We start from the raw sequence: 27,700 nt of genomic DNA, 5'->3' as shown, positions 1-27,700 counted from the left end.
ATCATGTGGCCTTTGACCTAACCCCACAATCAAAAATCATCAACTCAAAAGCAGTTCAGGCAGATTTACACTTTTTAGATCTACACAGTTAACTCAATCAACAAGAAAAAATAATCAAATGCTTGGCCAAAGAGGCAAATTTTAAGTAGGGCCTAAAGGAAGGTTAGAGCCCAGGCAGCTGGATACACAATCACCAAAGGTGATTACAATCAGGGTGTCAGAGACTAGAGATCTCCGAGCCGAGAGACTGCAGGACAGCAGCAATAGAGAAGGGCAAGGACACGGAGGATTTAGAATAGTCACATTTGCTTTTAGATGAAGTGACTGCTTAACAAGCAGCCAACATTGGTAAGTGAGCAGAGAGACAACGGGTGAGAGTTTGGATAGGGACAGCAAGAGTTTCAGTGAGCTGAGACACAGCAGGTTACACACACCTGTTGTGATGATTACTTACAGACAGGAGCCTGAGGTGCTCCAAATCCCACACCGGCACTGGGTGCATTGAAGGCTCCTGCTCCAAATGTTCCTGCTCCAAGAGTGGTGCCCAGTTTGGGCTGAGTGCTTCCGAACAAGGACGTCTGCCCAGCACCCAGAGCTATGAAAAGAAAACAAAGGCATTGCAGATCTCAGTGAATGTGGGGCAACATTGTCAGATCTTTCATCTGCTTCTGTCAGTTATTGACAGGAGATTATGTGGACGGGTCTGTTTGTACATGACTGCCTTATCGTGATGATCACTTCCAGTATTTCAGTTCTAAACAGCAGCTGGGACAAACCACCTTTCTGCTGGTTGGTATTAAATGCCCATTGGTACAGACCAGCTGAGATGTGTCCTTGTTCACCCTCTCTCTCAATTCCTACTAGGAAACTAGTACAAGCGCTACACAGTGTAGATACAGGTCAAGTGGTCTGTGTTCAGACTCTATACAAGACGCCTCCCACCATAACTTTCAAACCCAAATGTTAGCACGTGCTTATCTAGCTGATGATTAGTCAATACCACTCAATTTCACCAGTCCATATGGTAGCAAATTCTACATTTAACTGGGCCCAACCTTCTGGCCAGACCACTGTGCAGCCCCAGTCTATTTACTCTACCCTGCACATATATCAAAGGTCATGGAATAGTAATCCCGAAAGCAAGCTCTAGCTAATTACACTGCCTCAGCAACTAAGCTCAATGAAAGCACTTCATCCTCCTCCACCATCCAGAACATCTCCCGAAGGACGAAACTGGCAGAAGATTGCATTAACTTGGCTTGGACTCCCTCCAGTCTAAGACTGAGGGCTGGCGATCTAATCAAGGGGTTTAAAATGATAAAAGATTTACAGGCAGTAGCTGTTTCCTTTGGTGGTGGGTGGTGGGGGGAAAGAGAGGGAGGGAGAGAGAGAGAGGGAGAGAGGTCCAGAACAAAGGGGCATGACCTGAAATTCAAGCCAGGCCGTTCAGGGATGATGTCAGGAGGCACTTCACACACAGGACTGGAAATCTGGACCTTTCTCCTACAGAAAGACAGGAACTCTAGTAACTTTCAATGACTGGAAAGGTTTAAGAAGTCAAATGGCCTCTTTCTGCTCCTCTGGAACCCCTACAGTTGCTCAGCTGGGATCAATGGCTTTGAGTTGGTCAGCTCAAGGTTGCTAACCCTGAGGCTGAGAGCACTGCCTGTCCATTTCCTTAGTTTGCGCTGAATTCCAGACATCTGCCTCTATAGTTCCTTAATCCTGTATATTCCCACCCTCCTAGTCACGTCAACAGCTCACCTGATCCAAATCCACCTCCAAGGGTTGTTCCGAGAGCTCCAGTTGCAGGTTTATTCCCAAACAGACCACCTGTTGCTGTATTTGCTCCAAATCCTAGAGAAGCAGATCCAAAGCAGCCAGTGATTCAGCTTTTAATTATCCTGCTGCATCAGACATTGAAGTGCCAACATCCTGAACCCCCACACCCCATGGCACGAGGGCACAACACTGTATGCTCACAGCACCGTAGTAATAGGTGTGTCTGATGGGGTGAAAGACAAACTATGCAACTGCCTCCCAAGGCTCCACAGTGAGCAACACTGTGACCCAAGTAGACAGAACACTCGTTTCGGGTAGATAGAGAGAGGCAGCATACACAAGGCTGCGTTCAGATGGCCAGTGGCAATATGGAATACTGAACACCAATTGGAGCCAGCATTTGAGAAAGGAAGAAGTGGCAGCAAGATCCAACTTTGAAGATCTAGTGTGAAGCCTATCAAAGCTAAGGTTAAATCAATTGATATTTCTTTGAGGAATCTTTTCTTTCCCACCCTCTTTGCTCAGAGGATCGGAGCATCAACAGCAGAGGAATTTACTGTCCATCATTATTTGTCCTTGAACGGAGTGGCTTCCCTGGCCATTTCAGAGAGTGCGAGGCCAACCACATTGTTGTGGGTCTGGAGGCACGTGTAAGCCAGACCAAGAAAGTTGGCAGATTTCACAAAGTCAGTTATATGGCATGAGAACAGATCCTTCGGTCCAACTCGTCTGCGCCAACCAGACATCCTAATTAATCTAGTCCCATTTCCCAGCATTTTGGCCATATCCCTCTAAACCCTTCCTACTCACATACCCATCCAGATGTCTTTTAAATGTTATCGTACCTGCATCTACCACTTCGTCTGGCAGCTCATTCCATACATGCACCACCCTTGGCGTGAAAAAGTTACTTGTCAGGTCCCTTTTAAAGCTTTCCCTACTCACCTTAAACATACGCTCTCTAGTTCTGGACTCCCCTACCCTGAGGAAGGAAAAAAAGACCTTGCCTATTTACCCTATACACGCCCATGATGATTTTATAAACTCCTGTAAGGTCAGACCTCAGCCTCCAATACTCCAGGGAAAAATAGCCCCAGCCTATTCAGCCTCTCCCTATAGCTCAAACCCTCCAACCCCAGCAATATCCTCAAAGCTTTTCTGAACGCTTTCAAGTTTTAACATCTTTCCTACAGCAGGTAGACCAGAATTGAAGCAGTATTCCAAAAGTAACCTACCCAATGTCCCAACTCCAATAGAAGGCAAGTGTGCCAAACACCTCCTTCACCACTCTGTCTACCTACAACTCTACATTCAAGAAACTATGCACCTGCACCCCTAGGTCTCTCTGTTCAGCAACACTCCTCACAGCCTTACCATTAAGTGTATAAGTACTTCCGTAATTTGCCTTTCCAAAATGCAATGCCTCACATTTATCTAAACTCCATCTGCCACTCCTTAGCCCATTGGCCCATCTGATCAAGGTTCCGTTGTACTCATAACTTTCTTCACTGTCTACTACACCACCAATTCTGGTGTCATCTGCAAACTTACTAACCTTACCTCCCACATTCTTATCCAAATCATTTATATAGATGACAAAAAAGTGGACCCAGTGCCAATCCTTGCAGCACACCACACATCACAGGCCTCCAGTCGAAAAAAAAACAACCCTCTACCACCACCCTCTATGTCCTACCATCAAGCCGATTTTGTATCCAATTAGGTAGCTTCTTTTGGATTCCTTGAGATGTAACCTTGCTGATCAGTCTACCACGCTGAACCTTGTCAAACAGCTTGAAATCCATATAGACAACATCAACCACACTGACTTCATCAATCTTCTTGGTCACTTCAAAAAAACTCTATTCAGTTAGCGAGACACGATTTCTCACGCTCAAAGCCATGCTGACTATGCCTAATCAGTCCATGCCTTTCCAAAGGCATGTAAATCTTGTCCCTCAATCTCCTCCGACAACGTACCCACCACCAATGTCAGGGTCACTGGTCTACAGTTCCTTACCTGCTTTTCCTTACCATCTTTCTTAAATGATGGCACCACATCATCCACCCTCCAGTCTTCTGGCACCTCACTTGTGGCTATCAATGATACAAATATCTCAGCAAGGGGCCCAGCAATCTCTTCCTTCCGTAAAAATATTTTAGTGGACCAGATGGGTTTTTGTGACAACTGACAGTTTCCTGGTCACACTGCTTTCCTCACAGCATGGAACAACAGTTCAACAAAGCAGCCCATGAACACCTTCAATTAGGGAAGGGCAATAAATGTTGGTTTCGCCAACAATGTCCAAATCCTATAAACAAATTAATAAACTAGCTGTACATTTTAGATTTATTTTAAATTCCCCCAACTGCTTTGCCTGTACAGCAGTAGCCTGGTCCTCAGAGTTACTTGCCCAGAGACATCAGATTATGACATCATCCCCCTGATCAAAGCACGGCTGGAACATTATAACTTTGAAAGAAAATTAGACAGATATTTAGGGAGGTGATCAGGAAGTTGGTCAGAGCTGGTTTAAAAACTGTATCTAAAAAGGAGGAAAGCAAAGTAGAGAAATGGAGATGTTTAAGGAGTGTAAAGACCTCTTCCTTTTATTTTTGATTGAGGACCAAAATTGGTAAAGTCTGCTTTGAAAAATGGTCAAAGGTAGAAGTTGCTGGTGTTCTGAGGAAGGGTCACTCGACTTGAAACATTAACTCTGATTTGTCTCCACAGATACGGCCAGACCTGCTGAGCTTTTCCAGCAATTTCTGTTTTACAACATCCGCAGTACTTTCGGTTTTTATTTAGTCATAAAATTTATCTGGTTTATTAGTGGCCTTTGGGGAAAGAAATCTGCCATCTTTATCTGATCTGACCTACGAGTGACTGCAGACCCAGAGCACGTGATTGATTCAACTGTCCCCTGAAATTGCTGAGTAAGGCACTCCATTCAAGGCAAATAGGGATGGACAATGAATGCTGGCTTAGCCAACAACAGCCACATTACAGGAACGAATTGAAAAAGTCCTATCAGCTGCCCCTACCATTTCCCTCTTTTCCTCTTGTCCACTGGACTATACCTCTTCCAAGGTTCCACAATCAAACAAAGAACTATGGATGCTGGAGATCTGAAACAAAAACAGAAACAGAAATTGCTGGTGAAACTCAGCAGGTCTGGCAGTGGGCAGCGGGCAGCAAGTAGCAAGTAGAGTTAATATTGAGTCCAGTGACTCTTCGGGTCTGCCAGTTTCATTAGCAATTTCTGTTTGTCTCTTCCAAGGTTCCCCAATCTTAGCCATAAATCTCTCTCTCCTGTATTGTCACAAGTCTTTTGTGTTCTGAGCCTATGTTATCCAAAAAACCTACCTCCTACACGGGCAGTCTGAATCCCTCTAAACTGATCACCCAACTTCCCATCCTAGTCCCTATGTCAGTCATTAAACTGTTCTCTCCTTAGGAATTATTCTCTCGTTCCAATCAGTCACCACCTTATCCTTTACAAATTTCTCTTTCCTCTCCAAATCGCCTGTGTGCGCCAACCTATGTAGGTTCACTCATGGAAACCAAAAAAAAAAACCTGATTTACAAACCCATCCACAGCGTTGCTCTTCCCTATCAATATAACTTTCTCCAGTCCCAAAAATCTCCCAAGATCTTCACACTACTCCAAATCTGGGGTTGTCTGCATCTTTGATTATTGATGCTTCACCATTTTTAGTTGTGAAATTATTTGCCTGAGCCTGAAGCTCTTCCTAACAGTTTCACCTCGACCAATCGCCCTGGAAGCAGACATTGCAGACTACTTTCACTGGAAAGCATCCTTGTTGGAAAGAGATAGTATGGCTCGGCTTGAGCCAATTACTTGATAATTAGCAGAGGGAACAGAGTTAGACAGGTTTATGATCACAAGAGTCTAGAGTTATGGGGCCATATCAAACCAGCCATGATTTTACACACTCAAAAGGACCAAATGGCCTACTCCTGCTCTACACTTTTGTATTCCTGACTGGAATGTGAGCATTGCTTGCTGAGTCAGCATTTATTCCTCATTCCGAAATGCCTTTAAACAAGATGGAATTGAGTTGCTTTCTTCAACTGCTGCAGTCCTTGTGGTGTAGGTATGCCATAATGCCATTGAGGGAGTTGCAACATTTTCACTGTTACGTTAATCAAAACACGGACTTAGGACACTTCACTCTCACATACCAAAGTTTGACGTATTGGCACTGGCTCCGATAGTCAGGGCTGGCTTAGTACCAAACAGGCCAGCACCAGCAGTGCCGAAGGTGGAAGCGCTTGTTGTGGCAGTTCCAAATCCAGCAGGTTTGTTAGTAAACAGGCTCTATGGAAGTTAAGAGAACAGGAAAACATAGTCAGCTCTTTTCCCATCCATGGCAGACCATCCCATTTTACAGCCTGGTTATTGTGGGAAACGCACATTAACTTCAGCTCCACCACACCACAAACCCCTAGGTCCCAGCAATTGTACCACTCGCTCATTTCTATCCCTGCAGATTGCTCAATTTATGGCACTTCATTTTGCTCCAACCCAGCCAAACTGGTACATCAGTATTTATTCATCACACGAGCCTCCTGAGCCCTGCCTCGTGTTTATCCATCTTAACCACTCCCTTTGGTGACAGGTTCTGCATTCCTATCAAACTGAAAAGGTTTCTCCCAAATTCCCCACTGGATTTATTGCAACCATCTTACATTGATGGTCCTGGGTTCTATCTTTGTGACAATTGAAAACTTCTCTAGATCTATCCGAGCGAAGCCCTCTCATAATTCCAAAGAGTTATATCAGGTTTCTTCCCCAAAATCAACATCTTACTTTTTGAAACAAAAATAAAACTGCTGCAGCCTGTTGAATTATTTAAAAGTTGAAGCCCAGTTCTGACACTCATACGAATCCTGAACTCACCTTCATCAGTGGCTCTTTTTTTATAAAGATCTAAACATTGCCCAGCATTTCAAAATATTCTGGCCAATGCTTCACACAATTTAACATAACATTGTTGCTTTTCAGTTCTATGCTTTATGGTCTTTAATGGTTGTGAATTTTAATGATTACTGTGGGACTCAAGGGTGATTTAACCCATCACTTTACATTCTCTTGGAGAGCCATGGATCACTCAGTTGCCAAACGTCACAGCAAGTCTGAGGTCCATGACACCCTGGCACTTAACTTACATTGTTGACGTTGGTGAAAGCAGCATTGGTATTGCCAAAGAGGCCACCCCCTGCGCCAAACGCATTCCCGGTGCTGGTGTTGGTGTTGGTTCCAAAAATCCCTCCCGACTGAGAGACTGGGGCAGTTCCGAATAAACTCTGTGGTGAGCAGAGGGTCAAGTTAGAGTTCAAAAACGAACCTGCACGTTCATAAATCTAGATTAGCCTAATGCACTTTACAGAATGGTTACAGAACAAGAGATCACTTAGTCTGCTGTCTCTGTCCCAGCAGCCCAGCAAGAGGTAGGGTCTTAGATTCTTAGGACATCAATACTGATTCCGATTCTGAGGGAGAGAGACCATAAGAAATAGGAAGAGGGCTAGACTGTTTGGCCCCTTGTGCCTGCTCTGCCATTCAAGATGATCATGGCTGATCCAACACTCACGTCCAATTTCCTGTCCTCAACTGATCAAGAATCTCAGCCTTAAATACTCAAAGATTCTGCCCCCATTGCTCTCTGTGGCAAAGAGTTTCAAAGATTCTCAATCCTCAGAAGAAATTCCCTAAGTCTTAAATTGCAACCCCTTAATTCGGAGACGAAGCTTAGACTCTCTCGTCCTAGACTCTCCCATGAGGGGAAACATCGTCTCAGCATTTACCCTGTCAAGACCCTTGAGAATTTTAGATGTTTCAATAAGTTCACCTCTCATTCTTCTAAACTCCAGTGAGTAGAGACTCAGCCTGTTTAGCCTTTGCTCATAAGACAATCCCTCTGTAGCAGGGAATCATCCCGGTGAACATTCTCATTGCTCTGCTCCTGGGCCTGGCCAAAGCAGCCATTAACAGGTCCAGGTAGCAGGCCACAGAGGGGCTTGTCATTCCTGATTGTCTGCCCTTCTTTTGTGGTTATGCCCACACTCGGGTGTCCCTGGAGAAGGAGTGCGCTGTGCTCACTGGCGCAGTCAAGGTATTTCGTGAATGACGGGCGCTGTGGGGGCTGGGCTACATCATCATCCCAGATGACATCATGTTAATTTAGTAAATTTCTGTTTCGTTCTGTAAGATGCCATTTGACTTTTTAAATTTGTTTCATTTTGATACAACGCTCTACAGAATTAGTTTCACTATTATTTTGGATTTGCCAAGAGATTGAGGGAGCTTTATTCTGTATTTAACCCCTTGCTGTCCCTGTTTCCAGAATGTTTGAGGGGAACGGTGCCAACGGAACTTTAGTTTACCTTTAGTTCAAGCGAGAAGAAACTGTATTTTAACCCCTTATTATCCCTATCCCAGGTGTGTTTGACAGGGATGGTGTTGAGAAAACATCACTTTCAGTTCAAAGATTAGCGGGAGCTTTACTCCATATTCAACCCCGTGCTGTTCCTGTCCCAGGAGCATCGATGGGAATGCTGTCAAGGGAACTTTACTTCCTGTTTAAACAAGGCTGGTGAGCTGTAAGCACAGGTAGCTGGTGGATTACATGAATAAGGAGCAGATTAAATTTAAAGATCGAGAAGTTGAAGTCTAAAGTTTTTCAGAAGATTTGTAGCTCGGGTTGTGGATGATGTTGTAGACTTGCTCGCCGAGACGGTGTGTTTGACTGCAGATGTTTCATCACCCTGCTTGGTAACATCATCAGTGCACCTCCAGTGGAGTGTTGGTGTTCTGTCCCTCTTGTTATTTTATTGACACACCTTGGTTCACTGGGGTGGTTAGCATCACTTCCGCTTTTGTTTTTCAGTGGCCTGTATATTGGGTCCAGTTCAATGTCTTTGTTGATGGAGTTCTGGTTAGAATGCCATGCCTCCAGGAATTCCCTGGCATGTCACTGTTTGGCTTGCGCTATTATGGATGTGTTGCCCCAGTCAAATTCACATCCTTCTTTGTCTGTGTGCACTGAGACCAGTGAGAATTGGTCATGTCTCTGGGTGGCTAGCTGGTGTTATGTATCCTTATTGTCAGTTTCCTTCATAACGTTACATCGGCCAAACTGAAAGAAAACTGACAATAAGGATACATGAACACCAACTAGCCACCCAGAGACATGGCCAATTCTCACTGGTCGCAGTACACACAAAGAAGGGCACTAATTTGACTGGGACAACACATCCATAACAGCACAAACCAAACAGACATGCCAGGAAATTCCTGGACGCATGGCATTCCAACCAGAACTCCATCAACAAACACATTAAACTGGACCTGATATACAAGCCACTGAAAAACAGAACTAAATGACACAAAGCTGGGTGGAAGGGTGAGCTATGAAGAGGATACAGAGATGCTTCAGTGCTATTGGATAAACTGAATACACGGCAGATGGAATTATGTGATAAGTGAGAGGTTATCGACTTTGGTAGTAAAAGCAGGAAGACAGATTTTCTGAATGGTTATAAATTGAGAGTGGGGAATGTGCAATAAGGCCTCATAAATCAGCCACTGAAGGTAAGCATGCAGGTGCAGCAAGTGGCAAAGGCAGCAAATGGTACGCTGGCTTTCATAGTGAGAGGATTAGAGTGCAGAAGCAGAGATGACTTGGTGCAATTATACAGGGCTTGGTGAGATCAGTTGGAATACTGTATGCAGTTTTGGTCTCCTTAACTGAGGAAGGATGCTCTTGCTCTTGAGGGAGTGCAGCGAAGGTTTACCAGGCAAATGAGGGGAATCTCAGACTTATAAAATTCTAACAGGACTGGACAGGGTAGATGCAGGGAGGATGTTCCTGATGGCGGGTGTGTCCAGAACCAGGGGTCACAGTGAGGATTTGGGGTAGACGAGGCGACATTTCTTCACCCAGGGTGGAGAGTTTGTGGAATTCATTACCACAGGAAGTAGTTGATGCCAAAACATTGAACATGCTCAAGAGGCAACTAGATATAGTACTTGGGGCGAATGGGATCAAAAATTATGGGGAGAAAGCAGGATTAAGATATTGACTTGAATGATCAGCCACGATCATGAAGAATGGCGGAGCAGACTCGAAGGGCCGAATGGCCACCTCCTGCTTCTATGTTTCTATACGGGGAGTGCAGCAAAGGTTTAGCAGACTGATTCCTTGGATGGCAGGACTGATGTATGAGGAGATTGAATCAGTTCAGATTATATTTGCTGGAGTTCAGTAGAATGAGGGGGATTTTATAGAAACCTCAAATTCTAAAAGAACTAGACAGGGTATATGCAGGAAAGATGTTCCTGATGGTGGGAAAGTCCAGAACCAGGAGTCACAATCTAAGGACACTCGGTAAACCACTTAGGACTGAAGAGAAATTTCTCTACCCGAGATGGATAAGCCTGTGGGTACTATACCACAGAGAGCAGATGATGCCAAACATTGTACAATTTCAAAGTGGTGGATATCGCACTTGCGCTAAAAGGATCAAAAGGATATGGGAGAAAAGCAGGAACAAGCTATGGATTTAGATGACCAGCCACAATGATTATGAATACTGAAGGAGGCTCAAAGGCACAGTTCTGAAGAAGGGTCACTGAACTTGAAACTTTAATGATGTTTTTTGTCCTGCACAGATGCTGTCTGACCTTGAGTTTGTACAGCAATTTCTGCTCTGTTTGTTTCAAATCTACCCACCTTGGTCCTATAAACCATTAACAGGCTGAACAAAATTACTGTGTTACTCTTCCCCAGTCTGTCTGCTGAGGACCTGTTCTACCTCAGAGTGCTCACAATTCTAATGAAGGATTATTGACTTGAAACTAATCTGTTGAGCGTTCCCAGCACTTCCTCTTCAGATTTCCATCTTTTCCAGCATTTTGTTCAGTGTGAGGAAGTGCTTCCTGATATCACCCCTGAACAGCCTGGCTTGGATTTGAAGATCCTGCCCATTGTCCTGGACTCTTGACACTACAGTAAATAGTTTGACCGTCTCCAAATTCTGAAATATTTTGAATTAGATGCCCCTTAATCTTCTATATTCTCCTGTTTCATCTTCTGCAGGGGGAAAAGAGCTGGAATGAACGTACATGCACCACAGCGTAGAATTTCAGACTGCTCAGTATTCTGGATGTCTTACCATGCTGCTGGTGTTGGGCTGACCCAGGGTGTTGGCAGTGCCGAAACCGAAGCCGGTACTCTGTGTGGTGGTGGCCAGTCCGAAAGGTTTGTTCCCAAAGAGGCCTGTGCTAGCCTGCTGCTGTGGCTGACCAAACAGGCCTCCCGTGCCTGTGCCGAAAGCACCAGTACCTGAAACACAGACCCCCAACATCAGCGGAAAGGACTGACTGCACCTTGGTGACAGGGAAACAGCGAAACATTGCTGGACCTCCATCCCCACTGAGTTTCACCTCATTCCCACTGTCACCTCATTGTAACTCTTTAGACAACCCATAAACCCCAGCCCAAACACTTCCAAAGTTGTTTCCACTGTCGCATTGACTTGCTTCTCCTCTTGCAGCTTGACTGGAGCTGTTGCACTTTCTGTAAAATAAGCAAAACACCTAACATCCAAACTTCCTACAAACATGTACAGGGCTAGCTACATTTAGAGAGGCTGGAAGGAGAAATTTCTTTGAGGGCTAAAAATCTTTGGAATTGTATAACTGAGCTCACAATGTTCAGTCAGTCGTTCAGTACACTTAAGACTGGGAACGAGCGATTCTTGGGTATTAAAAGGGAATGGGACAGTGCAGGAAGGTGCAGTTGATATTCAGCATCAGCCACAATCTCACTGAATAGTGGAGTAGGTCAAGGGAGTGGATGGTCTACTCAAGGTAATGCTCATCAATTCACTCACTCACAATCACTGCTGCGTTGTATGGAAACAAGACTTCAGAATTTCAATTTCTGTCAAATACTGACAGAGTTCGATACATCAACACCTGTTCAGAGTACCTGCTGTTGGCAGCAGCAATGTACGTTGGGGTTTCAAGCTTTATGTAAGCTGGCAACAGCAGCGTAAAAGCGTCACAAGCAAATGGGAACATAGGAATAGGAGTAGGCCATTCAGCCCCTCCAGCCAGAATAGCCAATCAAGATTAGCTTTGGTGTGTAGGTATCTCCCATCCTGCACCCCAAGGGCTGAGGAGGAATGACGAAGAGTAGACAACAGTAAAAATATTGACCTGTGGTCAGCACTGATCTGGAAGGAGTCAAGCAGGGCACACTGCTGTTTTGATCCCCAAATATCCATTTCCCCTTTTAGTTGTGGGGTTGGTGGAGGGATATATTAAACCCGTTTTTAAGTCCATAGTGCAAATAATGCAAATTACAGCAATCAAAACATCTTCCTGATCTCCACATGCAGTGCTTTACTGGGAGAGAAAATTTATTCTCGATGTGACTGGAAATGCAACGTAAACCAACACTGCACATGGTAGCTTCAAGCCCATTCAGACTGCAAATTTTCTGCTGTTCCATTCACCTAACGCTTGCTGTCTTTACCCAATCCGAGACCAAATGTAACAGCAGTCCCCAGCATCAACAGGATCAACTATTAACAGCCTTTTGAACTGAATTTGCAAAACCACTCAGCTGTACAAAGAAAGGCTCAAGTTAATTCTGTAAGGGGGATAGACAATGGATTAACAATTCTGAAGAATGAATTTGTAGTGAAATGATTGCTGATGAAGATTTCCTAAAACAAAAGTTTCTTCTTTTTGAGAAATTCTCATTAAATGCCTCGCTCAGACTCTCTCCCTGCCACAAAGCAGCTCCTTTAAGCCTTTGTTCTGCTTAAGCCTGCTCTGTGGAAACCCAGATTGGTTTAGGTAGGGGAGAATCCTGTAGGTCAATCTCATCCACCTATTGGGTGGGCAAGATTCCTCCTCATTCACATCTCTGACAGCCCCTTTAACTCTTGAAGCTATGTAGCACTTTCAATTCTATGGGAGGAATTGCTCCTTGAATAGGATACATACGTACTGTCACTTGTGCTCACCCCACAGAATACTTGCACAAAGCCACAGTATGCATATTGCAACAGGGAGGCAGGATACAACTGTTAAGAGCTTGTGCTAACAAGACATGTGTTTGCCAGAGGTATTGAATTGTTTAAACCATGACATATGCTTTCCAGCAGCTTGGCGCAGGGTGACATTACGATACTGGGTGGAGATACATGATAGTGCGGAGGTGAAGCAGCCCCCGGGGGGCATGTCCTGTGCCCATGGGACTCTATTTGCCAAGGAAAAGGTGTCTTTAAGAGAAAGGGGAGATGTAAATGGGGAAGTAGAACTAGACCTCAAATAAGTTCCAGCTTTCACCAGTCAGTAAATGATTACAGCACAATTGAGCAGCACAGTTTGTACTTCCTGCAAAAAGACCAAACCACGACCTGGTCTCAGCTGTCAAAGCTTTAAACCTCACGATGAAAGTCCCTACCTGTTTTTTGAAGACTGGACCCACAGACTGTCCCCAGCACACCCACTTGGGAAAGGAGACCAGTGTCTGAGGAGAGGAAGTCACTCGTTCAATATTTGATTTTGTTTTAAAATTAAAAATTTACAACACATCTAAAGTGCCAATGGTGACAATTCATATCAGCAGAGCCCATGGGCACAGTTGGCTCTCTCGGTTGCTGCTTCAAGGTATCCTGAGGGCTCCTTCCTCCCCCAAAACACATCACAGCCTTCAGTAAAGGACAAGGGGAGAAAAGTGTGTGTAAAAGATGCCACACATACCTTGAATAAGAGTTGGACATGGATTTAACTTCGATCCAACTAGTTTTTCAAAGGGTTAACAACAGTGGTGGTTATGTTTCAGTTCTGATAATCCGAAGCTCAGACCATAGTAATCCAGAGCCTAATATTACAAATCACACTATGGACAGTTTGTGCATTTGGATCAGGTTTTTAGGAAAATCCGGAAATAAAAAGCAACCATGAATCTGTTGGATTGTTGTCAAAACCCAACAGGTTCACAAACGCCAGGTCCACAGTAACACAGCCAACTTGATGTTCTCAAAAAATTCATGACAGATAGTAACTGCCAGCATCTTCCATAGAGAGAAAAAAATGGGCGGGGGTCAAATTAGTATGACTCTGGAGTGCAAAAAGGGCATGCTATTTTACGGTGGGCTTTCTGCTGTAGAAAGCCGAGGAAATAAACAATGTATTTTGTGACAATTTTCCTTTTAAGTAAAACATCAAGTTTGTTCCCGCATTTATCTGGGACAAATCTCTCACATTTACCTTAGTGTTGCTCCTAACCGCAAACTGGCATTGACACAGAACCTGTGCAGTGATAAATCAGATTAACATGTAGCAGCTATGCATGGATCATGGTGCAGTGGTATTCTCTCTATCTCTGGATCAGAAGGCCCAGGGACAAGTCTCACCTGCTCCAAAAAAGTGAGTTATAACCCCTCCGAGAAGGTTGATTGAAAATATCCTGTATGATTGTCTGGGGATACCAGCCCACAAAACCCACCAACTGATGGGAAACCGGCATCAGCAATGCTGCAGCATCCCCATTGAGTTGCCTTGTTCCACGTTAACAAGGGGAAGTCACTGCCCGATGTGTAGCGACCAGGGGTTTGGTACTGAATACAGCTCACAGAAGATCAGATGTGTTGCTTGAGCCTGTCTCTGTGGAGATGTTCAAACATCATACCTGATCCCTACGGAATGCATGTGGGGAACTGGGATGACAGAAGTGACAAAGGGCTTACAGGCACAGTAATTATGGATGGATTTTGATTATAATGAGAAAACCCAAAATATAAATCCCCCAATGATTCTAGCTGCTCAAGGGAGGGAGTGGTTGAGAACAAGAGCCTTGGAAACCTAGGCAGACAAACACAGCAAGCCAGGCAGCATCTGGAGGAATGGAGTAGTCAATGCTTTGGGTATTATCCTTCTTCAGGACTGAAGAAACCTAGGTTCATTGGAAACCTCGGTTCAATTCCCAACCTGGGTGGCGTAAGCCAATTTGCAGAGTGGACCATACTCAGTACATTGACTGCCTCCTACATCATCGGGGCTCAGGGACATAAATGGGGGTGGGGGAAATTACTTGACTCCTTACTGAAAGCAGGGCGTGTGTAATGGTGTAAAACACCCAAAGCAGCATCACACGTGTTTGCTAGACGTATCTAACAGTCACAGAGAGAGACATAGGGGTGCGCAGCGCATAGCAAGGAATTGTAAAATAAGGGTAGGCTTGGAGGATGGGGAATTGCTGCAGTGGTGCTGGATGAATGAGTCTTGGAGACAGTATGGATACAGACAGTAGGGTTTGGATAAGCTGAAGATGCAAGGCCACTGGACAGAACTATACTCATTTTTGGTGCTCTCTGCAATGGTCAAACATTCTTCCAATACTCTATCCAGAGCTGGATAAATGGGCATGCAGGGAGTTATTAGCACAGGGTATAGTCAGCTTCAGAAGGTAGGCACTGATACTGCACATAACTGTCACACTGCCCCTTAATATTTTGATTTAACAGCCCCTGCCCCAGATGAAAATTCTCCCCTAAAACAAGAGCCCCTGATCAGCTGCAGCCTATTCCAAATAATCAACAAACTCACTTGCTCCGAAGCCAGTTTTGTTCTGTCCAAAGTTGAAGCCTCCGGTCGGGTTGGCTGGAGTGGCTCCAAACAGCCCAGTGCCAGTGCTGGATGTAGCGGTTGAAGTGCCAAACAGACCACCACCACCCCCTAGGGGAGCCTGAGGCCCTTTACGGCCAGCAGTGTAATCCTCCAAACGCAGCTCCTGGAAGTAGCAAAACCACAGAGAGAGAGTCAATGGTGGAAGCATCACCTCCAACCAGCTCGCAGAGACCAGAATCCTGCCAGATTTATTCCCCGCTTCTTCTGCTTAGAGGTGCTGAGCTCAGTTAATTCAGTAAGTTGCAGAGTATAGCAGTGTCATGAGAATATTAGTCAACTGGTAACCCATATTCCAGAACATTCTCACGAGAACATTAAACAAACACCCGGAACAGCCAGTCTGTGGATACAAACTCAGTTTTGTCTTAAATCAGTAAAAGGTTGGCTCTAGTTTAAATGATTTGTTGTAAAGTTCCACCACATATACCCTTTCCTGAAGGAAATGGACTAACTTTACCCACCTGATTCTAAATGCAACTCCTGTCTACTGTTACATTTAATATTTAGCTACTCTCTGAGCTGACCTAGCAAACCTCTTTATAGTATTAAACTGAACACTAAAATACACTGAGCATCCTCATGCTTTCGGTACAAATCTATATCTTCTTTCCAGAAGGTTCCTTGAGAAGCAATGTGAAATTAGGCCAATTCTGGAAAGGAGATAATGACTTCTACATGACATGTGGCCACTAGATCTCAGGAGAAATCTCCATGTGACCTGAAGCTACTATAGAGGCAGGAGCTATAAGGTAAGGGTAAATAAGCAGTTAAGTGGAGATCAACTGGAGATGGTCTCAGAACCTGCAATTCAGAACAGATCTTGCTGAAAAGCCAGGAAAAATACAGAATAGAACAGTGACCATGTTACTGTATGCTACACAATTGGACCAAGAGCTGAAGCCAGGGAGAGCAGCACTGCAGGTGGATGAGACACATTCTAGCTATTTCAGTTTTGTCAGAGCCAGATTGTTTAAAATGGTCAAAACAGGGAGTCTCTGGAGTTTGCAACTCATCAATATATTGAGAGCCTGGCAAAAAAGGCTCTATACAGGCACTTCGTTTGAACATCAAATCTATCCAAGGTGTTCAGATGGAATACATCTGCTTGTGTAAGTGACTTGAGGTCCATGGGAAACAAGAGAACCCAAGGATGAGATGGGAAATCATGAGATGTATGTGCTGCTATATTTCTACGGGATGTGACACAAGTGTTTTTAAACTACGAGAGATGTATCTTTGCTGTTCTGACTGTTTAAAGGTTACCTATATATCTGCAGTGCTTTTAGTTAGTTCATTACAATAAAAGTCTGAAAAAGTGACATCCTGCCCATCAGTTTTCTTTCAGTTGGTACCCCAGGATTTCTTTCTTTCAAAAATGTCATCAGTCTCTGCGGTGATAATAAATACGAGGCACGAGTACCAAACGCTCATCTTACCAGCAAGGAAAATCCATCCACACAACAGTTCTCACCTCCAGTGACTTGGTCTCGTATTCCTTCATGGCTGTGATACACTGGTGCTTGGTGCTAATGTTGGTGCTGACTCCAGACTTTACCATTGTGTCAGTGCCTGTTGGAGGCTGCAGGCATGCGAAAGACAAAAAACAGTGAAGTTAATACAGCACACCACTCGTGTGAGAAGAGGCACTTCGAGCAACCAAAGTTTGTTCCACTGAATTCCAAACCCTCCATCAAGCACTATCCCAGTTGTAAACAGCTCGCTTTGCTGACTGAAGTTGCCAGCTCAAAGATGTGCAGGTTAGGTGGATTGGTCATGCTAAATTGCCCGTAGTGTGTTCAGGGATGTGTAGATTAGGTGGGTTATAGGGGTTGGGTCTGGGTGGGATGCTCTGTGGGTCGGTGTGGACTTGTTGGGCTGAAGGGCCTGTTTCCACACTGTAAGGATTGTAGGGATTCTATGATTCTATCTCCACGGCTGGCTAGCAGAGCTACCTAAATCTCTCACACTGTTCACTCCTTCCTACTCTCAATTCACCACCAGTTGAGACACTGATTATTCAAGTAGGCAGGCAGTTCAGAAATTTCCAACAGTCTCAGAGTAACGTGGCTGTTAACTTCCGACTCTGCGTCGGTATAAGCTGAGCACTACCAATTCCATCATACTCACATTGAATTTAACAGTGGTTCCAGTAGGGGCAGCAGTGCTAAAGGTGGTTCCCCCAAACAAGGTTCCAGAAGTCCCACCGAACGGATTAGAGGCAGTGCTGGTGGTCCCAAACAGGCCACCTCCTGTCGTGCTGGTTCCAAAAGCTGAAAACAAGAACAAAGTCACTGAAGTTCCCAGAGTACTCAAACAAAAATACAATCATTCTGTGGTATCCCTATATGTCATTGCAAGTGTTCTTCCCACACTCACCCCACTGGCCTGTCCCACGTGAACTATTAACACATACAGGGTGGTTTTCTGTCCCTCAAACCTACTGTGTTATTCAATACACTGTAGCTGAACTGATTGTGATCTTAATTCCACATTTTCACCTATTCCAATAACCCATCTACTTTAAAAATACCAATTGTTGACCCCACCTCTACTACTCTCAGCAGAGGAGAGTTTCAGACAACCAATGCTCTGAGACAAACATTTCTTCCTCTCTAACCCAAAGGGAGACTCCCTATTTTTAAACAGTTTCCTTTATTCCAGTCTGTCCCATGAAGGGAACCATCTTCTCAGCATCCACTCTGTTCAGCCTTGAGTAAGATGGGGAGGCAACAGCCTAGTGGTATTATCGCTGGACTGTTAATGCAGAGACCCAAATAATGGTCTAGGGACCCAGGTTCAAATCCCACCAAGGCAGATGGTGGAATCTGAATTCAATAATCATCTGGAATTAAGAATCTAATGACGACCACGAATCCATTGTCGATTGTCGGAAAAACCCATCTGGTTCACTAATGTCCTTTAGGGAAGGAAACTGCCATCCTTACCTGGTCTGGCCTGCATGTGACTCCAGACCCACAGCAATGTGGTTCACTCTGAACTGACTTCTGGGCAACTAGGGTTGGGCAATAAATGCTGCCTGGCCAGCGATGCCCTTATCCCATTAATGAATTTTTTAAAAATCCTGCTGCTCCTTGGTGATTGCAAATTGCTCAGCTCCGCGGACAAAGGGCTCACAGAAAGTGAGCAGACAGTGTTATGGCAGCAGGCAGTACCCAGGACCTTCCAGCTCTTGGAGCCACTTAAACAACAAAAGGGTCTTTAATTCCTGCTGTTCCATTCATGACATATCAGGAGCACTTTCCAAGATTTCATAAACAACAATGAAATAAATGATCTAACAAACATTAACGGAGATACTAGGAAGCACACCACTGCTCTTCTTCAACCTTGGGATAGTTACATCCAGCCCAGGGAGCATACACAGATTCTGTTTAATATCTCCCAGAGAGATGGTGAGGCACTCCCTCAGTTTTGCACAGACAGTGTTCACGTTGACCAGGTGACAAGCACCTGGATTGGGACTTGAACTCATGGCAGACAGAGGTGAGACAGTGTCTTGGCATTCATCTGCATTCCTATAACTGTGCTGCATTTTTGTTTTTATTATACCTGGCATTTGCATCCAGCAAGGTGATGACCCAAAACATTAACTTTGATTTCCCTTCACACATGCTGCCAGAATTGCTGAGCTTTTCCAGCAACTTCTGTTTTTGTTTCTGATTTACAGCATCTGCAGTTCTTTTGGTTTTTATTCCCCGAGGAAGGGTTGCTGTAGTGATACAGTGAAAATCTGTCAGGGTTGACATGCAACTTGTAGTGAATAAAAGGAATATCTAACCCAGTGCTCATTCGAGACACTGTGCAGCTCTGATAATGCAGCCCTGGCCTGCAGTACCAGGCTACAAGATGATGTCAAGCCTGACATTAAACCTGCCTCCTTTGCTCTCAAAATTTCTGACAAAAGCTATGCTTACTTCCGAAGCCTCCAGCAGGCTTGCTCTGCTGATTGGAGAACAGGCCCCCTGTGCTCGTGCCCCCGAACAGGCTGTTGGACGTTGACGTGCCAAAACCAAAGCCAGCATTGGTGGACGAGGTTGCCGGCTGCCCAAAACTACTGGAGCCGAATAGACCTCCTGCCAAGAGAATAGACAATAGTGTGACAAATGAAACAAAATGATGGGCCTGTACTCAATGTGAGTAACAAAGTTTCATCTTCGGAAAGAAAGGGCTTGGGTTTATACAGTATTTCTCAATTTTAAGATGTTCCAAAGTGTTTTGCAGCACTTTTTAAATTGAGTCACTTTTGTGATTTTCACATGCTGAAAAGAGTTTATCAATGCTTATTGAGAAATTGAGAGGCATAAAAATTGGTTAGATCACCAGAAAAAATTCTCTGCTTTTCGAAGAATGCATTGGGACCTTTTCTATCCACCCAAGACAAAGACACAAATTTGCTTTAACATCTCGTCCAAAGGTCGGAACGTCAAACAATAAATTTCCTCGGGACTGCATTGAGAGACCATATTTCTGGAATGGGAAACTCAACTCAAGCTCCTGATTAAGAGACAAGACTTCTATCCACATCCACAGCTGGTACCTTGGCAAAATCCCAACCTGTTCACAGATGCAGCAGAAACCGTGCCATCCTTACCCAGTCTGGTCCCATCCACACCACGAGACTAACTCAATATCTTTAGGAAAAATAGGTAGAGCAATCACATTCTAACACCACATTTTTAAGAGGTGGAGTATTATGTATTTTCCACTTGCGGTGTCCCTTGTAAAGATTAAGCCTCAACCAACATAAATCCATTCTCTGATCATGTACTGAACTGTGATGGTGGCATTAAGTTATGTGAAACCTGCATAAAACAAAGGATGTTATGGTAAATTCCTATGAAACTTTGGGCCAGCTTTAGAAGGAGTATTGCATAAAGCTCTGAGCTTCACACTCCAATGTGGAGGGATTGGAGAGACTGTCAAACAGATTCAGAATGATGGTTCTGGGAACTAGGAACCTGTTCACGGACAGAATGGAGAACAGCCCCAGTATAGAGAACCAGACAGAAAACTATGACAACAAATTTCAAACATACAGTAAAGAAGAGGCCCTTCAGCCCGTTGGGTCTGTACTGCCAAAAATATACTAGCACCCACACAAGTTCCACTTTTCCACGCTTGGCCCATAGCTTTCAATGTTATGACATTTCAAATGCTCATCCCTTTTACCAGTTGTTAGATCGCAACTACCCTCCCAAACAGTGCATTTCAGATTCCCACCATCCTGAGTGAAAATCTCTTTCCTCAAAACTCCTCTAAACCACTTGCCTTTCACTTTAACATTATACCTCCTTGTTATTGACCCTTTGGCTAAGGGGAACAACTGCTTCCTATTCACCCTGCCTATGCCCCTCAGAATCTTATACTTCTCTATCTGGTCCCCCCCTCAACCTTTCCTGCTCCAAAGAAAACAACCTGAGCTTATCCAGCCTCTTTTCATAGAGAAACTGAAGGCAACACCTTGGTGAATCTCTTCTGCACCTCAAGCAAATGACTTCCTTCCTATAGCGAGGTGACCAGAACTACACACAGTACTTCAGCTGTTGGCTAACCAAAGTCCTGTACAGCTCCAATATAACCTCCCTGCTCTTAAAACCTACGTCACGAGTGATAAAGGCAAGTGTCCCATATGCCTCAATTACCCTCTTAACCTATTCTGGGATCTGTGGATGTGCCCTAAAATCTGTCCATTTCTTTGAGCTTCCTCATATCCTGACTTTCATCGAGTACTCCCTTGTCTTGTTCCTTCTTCCAAAGTGCACCACTTTATACTCCATCTGCAACTGATCTGCCCACTGACCAATGTGTTATATCCTCCTGCAACCCAACAACGTCCTCCATACAGTTAACCACACAGCCAATCCTTCTGTCATCCGCAAACTTATCATTCCCCCTACATTTGCATCTATATTGTTTATACGTAACCACAAACGATAACGGACCCAACGCTGACCCTTAGCACACTATTGTGCACTGGGCTTCAGTCTTACAAGCAGAGGAAATGTTTCATGCAGCAAATGGTTAGGATCTGCAACGTACCTGCCTGAAGATGCGGTGGAAGCAGATTCAAATTGAGGTTTTCAGAAGGGAATGGGATGATAAGAAACGTATTTGCAGGGCTCTGGGGGGAAGAAAGCAGGGGAGTGGCACTAGATGAATTGCTTCTTCAGAGGGCCAGACTGCAGACATGGTACAGAATGACCTCCTTCTGTGTCGCAATTTTTTGCTGGCCTCTTTTGTTCCACTGATGTTACAACAGTGGCTACACTTCAAAAGGTCCTTCATCAGCAGTGAAGCACTTTTGGACAACTAGGCTGTCAGAGACATTAGTGAGTTAAGAACGGATGTTTTACTGCAGTTATACAGGGCCTTGGTGAGACACCTGGAGTATGGTGTCTGGTTTAGGTCTCACTACTCAAGGAAAGTGATACTTGCTATGGAGGGAGCACAGCTGAGGTTCACACAGCTGATCCTGTGGATGGCAGGATTGCCCTTTGAGAAGAGGTTGATCCAACTTCGTCTGTATTCACTGAAGTTAGAAGGATAGAAGGGACCTGATTGAAACACAAAATTCTAAAAAGGCTGGCCGGATTAGATGTAGGGAGGATGTTTCCTCTGGCTGGGGAGTCTAGAAGCAGGGGACAGTCTCAGGATACAGGCTAGGACTAGGAGGAAAAATTTCTTCCAGGTAGGAAGTGGAGTGAACCAGTGGCATTTTCTACAATAGAAGACTGTGGAGGCCAAGTCCCCGAATATTTTCGAGAGGTAGAAGACAATTTTTAAAAAGATTTTAAAGGCATCAACAGGTACGAAGAGAAAGCAGGGATACGATGTTGTGATAGAGGATTAGCCTGGATTGTACTGAATGGTGGAGCAGACTTGAAATGCCAAATGGTCTACTCCTGCTCCTATTTTCTACATTATGGAAAGGTTATTTTATTCACAATTAAATATATCTCAATTGATGGTTAGCAGGGAGCAAGCAAATGAGAATCTACTCCCTACCTGGCTTGTTTTGAGTGTTACCAAAGAGTCCACCACCGGCATTAGTGGCAGTACCAAATCCAGCTGTGGCCGCACCAAATCCACCAAAGCCTGGAGTTGCGGTATCTGAAAAGCAGGAGATCACAAGGATTTAGGTTACTGGTGAGGATGGATCGAATGAACCATGAGAGACAGGAAGTGGATGCCATACACTTCCTCCAGCCTCCTCCATCAACTAACGAGGTAGTGGCTAAAAAGTGACCTCAGCTCCGTTTGCTCCCAACCTCTTAGCTCACCTCATCAAATCAATCCTCAGGAAACCCAAACTCTATAACTCTGGCATCAGGAATCCAGGAAAAAACTGTTATTTCTCTTCAAAGAAAGAGGTTTAAGGGGAAATTGAATAGAGGCCTTTTGATAGTAAGCTTTGACAGATGAGTAGAAACTGCAGCCAGATTTACTAGCCACAGACTTACACTAGGCAGTAGAACCAGAGGGGGGATTAGGAACATTCACATCACCCCTAGACAGTGAGAGCGCGAGAGAAAACTACGCAGTGGAAAAAGAACCGTGAATGCTCCTTGCTACTCCATGCTACAGGCTGTCAAAGCCAGGCTGTGGCCTCTCTCTCCTTTTCACCTGAGCAGTTTCCAGAACTGAAATGGTCATTTGAATCTGACCTGTGGTGCTGAAGCGATAATGAGCTCAGTGTAACAACAGTCACATGTGGTCCAGTAGACACTTTCTGAACTATTTATTCAGAAACTCAAGTTAGGTCATTTGAGAACCCAAAATTCAATTTTCAATAAATTTGGGCAGAAAAATCTGGTATCAATAAGTGTGTGTCCAGGAACAGGTTGGATTATTCAAAGACCAGAACATTTGAATGGTATTCAATGCGGAGTGTTGAGGATCGAACCTCTGACCCAAGGGAGGATAAGTCTGTCTGAGAGACAAGGTTCAAGGAAGGTTAGTGACTGGGATGGGAGAGCTGCCCTTATTACACAGAAATTCAGAAAAATGTAAAAAACTTGATACATACTAATTCTGAAAGAGCTTGACAGGATGAATGACAAGAGGCCATTTCCTCCCTGGCTGCAGGGTCTAGAATAATGGGCACAATATCAAGATTACAGTTTCGACTATTTAAGACAGTGATGATGAGAATTTTTTTCACTCAGGATTGTAAACCTTTGGAATTTTTCAGAGGGGGGTTGAGGATGCCGTTGCAAAGTTGGGTAGATTACTTGCGGATCGGAAGGCAAGATGTTAGAATTTGGTGTTGTAAACTGTTGGTGTTTGTAAAATGCTATGGGGAAAGCAGTGTATGGTCCCTTTAAAAGATGATGTGCATTTTCTATGCTTAGAGATTCAAAAAAGATGTCTGTGGGTTTACAGGTGCACAGAGCATTAAAATTGAAACACTTATATCAAAAAGCTACACTGTTAGCAGGCAAAGCAGAATTTTTACCAAGACAACAGATTCTCAATTTTATGCGATTTAAACCACACCCTTAGATACCAAAAACCAATTAAATTTAAATTTAAACCTACAAGAAATTGATATTTATCAAGGGTATAAAAGATGAGGGCATTTGGAAAATCGGGGGAAGAGAGTCAACTGGCATCTGCCAAGAGAACAGCACTCAGCTCTAAAAGAATTACTGGCTCTCAGAATTCTCTTAAGCTTTAGAGTAAGCTCTGTCTAAATTAAAGGGTACCTATGGCTCAAATAGTTAATGTTCCTGACAAAAGAATTCAATGGAGAAGGCGCTCCTGACAGAAGAATTCGAAGACATGGAACACTCGAAGATGTAACCTGGCTGTAATTTCGAGACTAAATACTAATTTTTTTATTTTTGTTTATACAAGTGGAACTTGCGTTTATTGGAACAGCATACCAATAGAATCTTGTTTTATTCAGAAATAGTTATTAAGAAGAGATTTATATGGTTTGTTAATAGTTTAGTTAATGTGTTCACTGTTAGAGCTAGATAAATAAATAGTTACTTGTTGATTATAAAGAGTAAATGTCAGAGGGTTTATTTTATTTAAATCACTCTTTTACAACAGATCAGGGGCTCTCTTACAGGGGTGCCTTGGTTTTAGTTATCAGGGGCGGGCGGCGGGGGGGCATACCTCCGCTATATAAGAATGCTCCATTTGAGAATGTTCAAGATGGAGCTTAGTAGGTTTTGGCACAAAAAGAGAATGAAAAGATATGGACAGGAGAGTTGACGAAAGAGGAAGATCACCATGATTTTACGATTAGTAGGGCAACTGTGATGTCTAGGATAATTTAAATAATGGATAAAGACAGTAACTGCTAGAAGTGTTATAGGGTCACTGCCCAAAATTATAGGTAGCTAGCAACAGTCATAATGTTTAATCACATCTCAAAGACCTTCTGGAAAGAGCTCCTGTGTAGATCACATGCCATGACAGAATGCACGAGTCATAACATATGGGATCTTGTCTGCAGATTATTTCTAGGGACCTAGGTGCCATTGCTGGTAAGTTACTGAGGACTAACACAGTCACTGGAAGTGTAGCTTGCTATATTCCCCTTGCTGTATTCTGCCTGTTCAGTTCAGAGAGCAGAGTTAATATTCCAAATTGCAGCACACGCATAAAGTATCTCAGGAAGAACAGCCCAACAGGTCTATGCAGTAGCTTCCAGGTTGCTGCATGGCCTTGTGGGAGCATAGCTGACAAGGAACACTGCTATCAGTCTCACTGACTCACAGTCTGATTTGCATCATTCAGTGGGATTTTTTAGGGTGAGAAACCTGCTGCCCCTTACTCAACATACTCTAAATCATCACTTCAATCTCATACTAGCAGGCATACGAATGCTCTTGGGGCTGGTCTTGGTGGTGATGGTCACTGACCAAGCAATGCTCAACTTCTCCGCCTCCCAAAATACAAAGTGCAGAAAGAGCCAACTTACTTTGTCCAAATGCTGAAGTGGTGAATCCGCTGGTGTTGCCGAAGGTGGGAGTGCCAAACTGCGACTTATTAAACATCTTGCCAGATTACTAAGATCGCAGGCAACTGTGAAGAGAAACAGACCAAGCAGAGAAATCAGTCACCTAGAACTACGTGTGCAATATCAGAAACTCCTAAAGCATCAAAAGGACGCCAGCATACGAGGGCATGCCAGATACTGACTCTTCTTCTGCTTCATGGAAAACCCCAACCAGCAGAATTCATCCTCTCCAAATATGGGCTCTTTCTTAAGCGCAAATCTGAAGGTGACTAGAGGATGTCTAAAAAGGGGGTAAATTAAAGTACTGTAACTCCTTGAATACACAAGTGTCAGACCAAAAAAAAATTAAATAAGGATTTATGAAGTTTTTTTGGGTGGGAGTTGTGTGTGACCGATATTAGCATGGATAGAGGACTGGTTAATGGACAGGCAGTGGGTAAGTGGGTATTTTCAAGGTGGCAGGCTGTGGGGTGCTGCAAAGATCAATTCTGCAGCTATAGCTATTTACATATCCACAAGAAAACTACCAACATATTTTTAATAAAAAAAGAACATGTGAAGAAAAGAAAACCAATGCTGTATAAATAGTTTGGAAAAAGGTGACCACAAACACCAAATTGAAAGTTTTAACCCTGTGTGCAATTACATCCTTTACACAAACGCAACCCAGGTGAAGTATCAATTATACCTTCTCTGGAAAATTTCCGCACATTCACGACATGCAATTCTCTCAATCTCTGCCCGAGAGACACAGACACTAACTCACTGAGTAAAGAATAACTACTTCGGGCTTCTCCCAATCCTGTCTACACAGGCTGTTTGGTTGACTTGGCAAACTAAGCAGACCTCCCACTGCTATAAATGCTGACACGCTGAATGGGATTTGCTTGTGGCCGTTCTCAGTCTGTCTGTCTGGGATGCAAATCTTAAATCAGTAAAGATTTCAGTAATTATCTCACCAGGAAGTTTGCTAGGACACAACTTTAGTTGTACAATTTCTTGCAAGGGCTGTTTTGACCTAATGCTGAAAAAAAGATTTTCTGACCATAAAAAAGAGGCACCTACACAGAACTGAAAACAAAAACAAAAACATTTTACCTCCACTGTAGAATCTAAGTTCCAAAATAAAAATACACACTACAAACCTTTACACCATACTAACGGCTTAGAGACAGAAAGTATCGTATACAAGTTAGCCAACAACATGAAGCTAGTTGGAAATGAAAGCTGTAAAGGGACAGAGGCTGCAAAGAGATATAGTCAGTTAAATGAGTGGGCAGCCAAGTGGCATATTGAGAGATAGTACAGGTTACTCAATTTGGTTGCAAGAATACAGAAACAGAATTCTTTTTCAAAGGTGGTGAAATTGTAAATGTCAATGTTCAGAGAGATTTGTGCATATTCTTATAAGCAATTCAGACGTTAGCACGCAGACACAGCAAGCAATTAGGATGACAAAGAGCACATCAGCCTTCACTGCAAGGGGACTGGAATAAAGAAATGTTTTTACAAATGCTCAGTATTTCGGCCAGACTATACCTGGAATAGAGGTAGAGGGCCTGGAGGTTTAGGGAAGGACTTTCAGAGCTCAGACACAGATACCAGTGGTGGAGTGATGAAAATGAGGACATTGCACATGGCCCTGAAAATGGTACTGCCATGGTTATGTTACTGGGCAACTAATGCAGAGGTCCAGACTATCATTCCGAGGACATGAGTTCAAACCCCATCACAGTAGCTGGTGGAATTTAAAGTCGATCAATAAAGCCAAACAATGAAATGATCATTTATTAATCTTGTTTACTAATATTCTTTTAGGAAAAATCTGCTGTCCTTATCTGGTCTGGCCTATGTGCCTCCAGACCTGCAGCAATATGGTTCACTGGTGAATCAGGGATGGGCAATAAACGCCAGCCTAACCAACAAGATGCATATCCCATGGATGACTAAAACAAAAGACCATGCCCCAAATACCTCCATCACCATCCTGGAGTATTGTCAGACTCAAAGGCAACACAGTGGTATACAGGAATGAGTAGACCAGGCAGTCCTTAGCATTAGCTCCAGACCCCACAAAGTCACATGGCATTGCTGCTGACTATCCCCATTAGCTGATGAACCAGTACCACACCATGCTGAACTCCAATTGGAGGGGACACTGAAGGTGGAGATGTACTCTAGATGTGGA

General features: G+C 43.9%; 1 protein-coding gene across 2 annotated transcripts in view; it reads right to left on the bottom strand.

Annotated features, from left to right (window-relative positions):
- The window catches only part of nup98 (nucleoporin 98 and 96 precursor), a 72,908-nt gene extending 47,330 nt beyond the window's left edge, over positions 1 to 25,578 (bottom strand). The window contains exons 1-12 of one of the 2 annotated variants that reach the window (XM_048597606.1): positions 25,474 to 25,578; positions 22,545 to 22,649; positions 19,454 to 19,612; positions 17,646 to 17,788; positions 16,990 to 17,097; positions 15,438 to 15,621; positions 13,291 to 13,356; positions 10,985 to 11,154; positions 6,977 to 7,114; positions 5,990 to 6,125; positions 1,765 to 1,857; positions 455 to 595 (exon numbers count right to left, since the gene is read on the bottom strand). In XM_048597606.1, the coding sequence (XP_048453563.1) occupies positions 455 to 595; positions 1,765 to 1,857; positions 5,990 to 6,125; positions 6,977 to 7,114; positions 10,985 to 11,154; positions 13,291 to 13,356; positions 15,438 to 15,621; positions 16,990 to 17,097; positions 17,646 to 17,788; positions 19,454 to 19,612; positions 22,545 to 22,649; positions 25,474 to 25,549 (1,519 nt within the window). In that variant the 5' untranslated portion in view covers positions 25,550 to 25,578. The remainder of the gene's footprint in view (positions 1 to 454; positions 596 to 1,764; positions 1,858 to 5,989; positions 6,126 to 6,976; positions 7,115 to 10,984; positions 11,155 to 13,290; positions 13,357 to 15,437; positions 15,622 to 16,989; positions 17,098 to 17,645; positions 17,789 to 19,453; positions 19,613 to 22,544; positions 22,650 to 25,473) is intronic. The other variant, XM_048597607.1, reaches the window with a different exon arrangement.
- Positions 25,579 to 27,700: the final 2,122 nt, after the last annotated feature.

Source organism: Rhincodon typus, chromosome 6 (genome assembly GCF_021869965.1).
Source record: "Rhincodon typus isolate 14 chromosome 6, sRhiTyp1.1, whole genome shotgun sequence".
NCBI lineage: Eukaryota > Metazoa > Chordata > Chondrichthyes > Orectolobiformes > Rhincodontidae > Rhincodon > Rhincodon typus.
The sequence above is the reverse complement of the archived record's forward strand: the minus strand, read 5'-3'. Positions and strand labels throughout refer to the sequence as shown.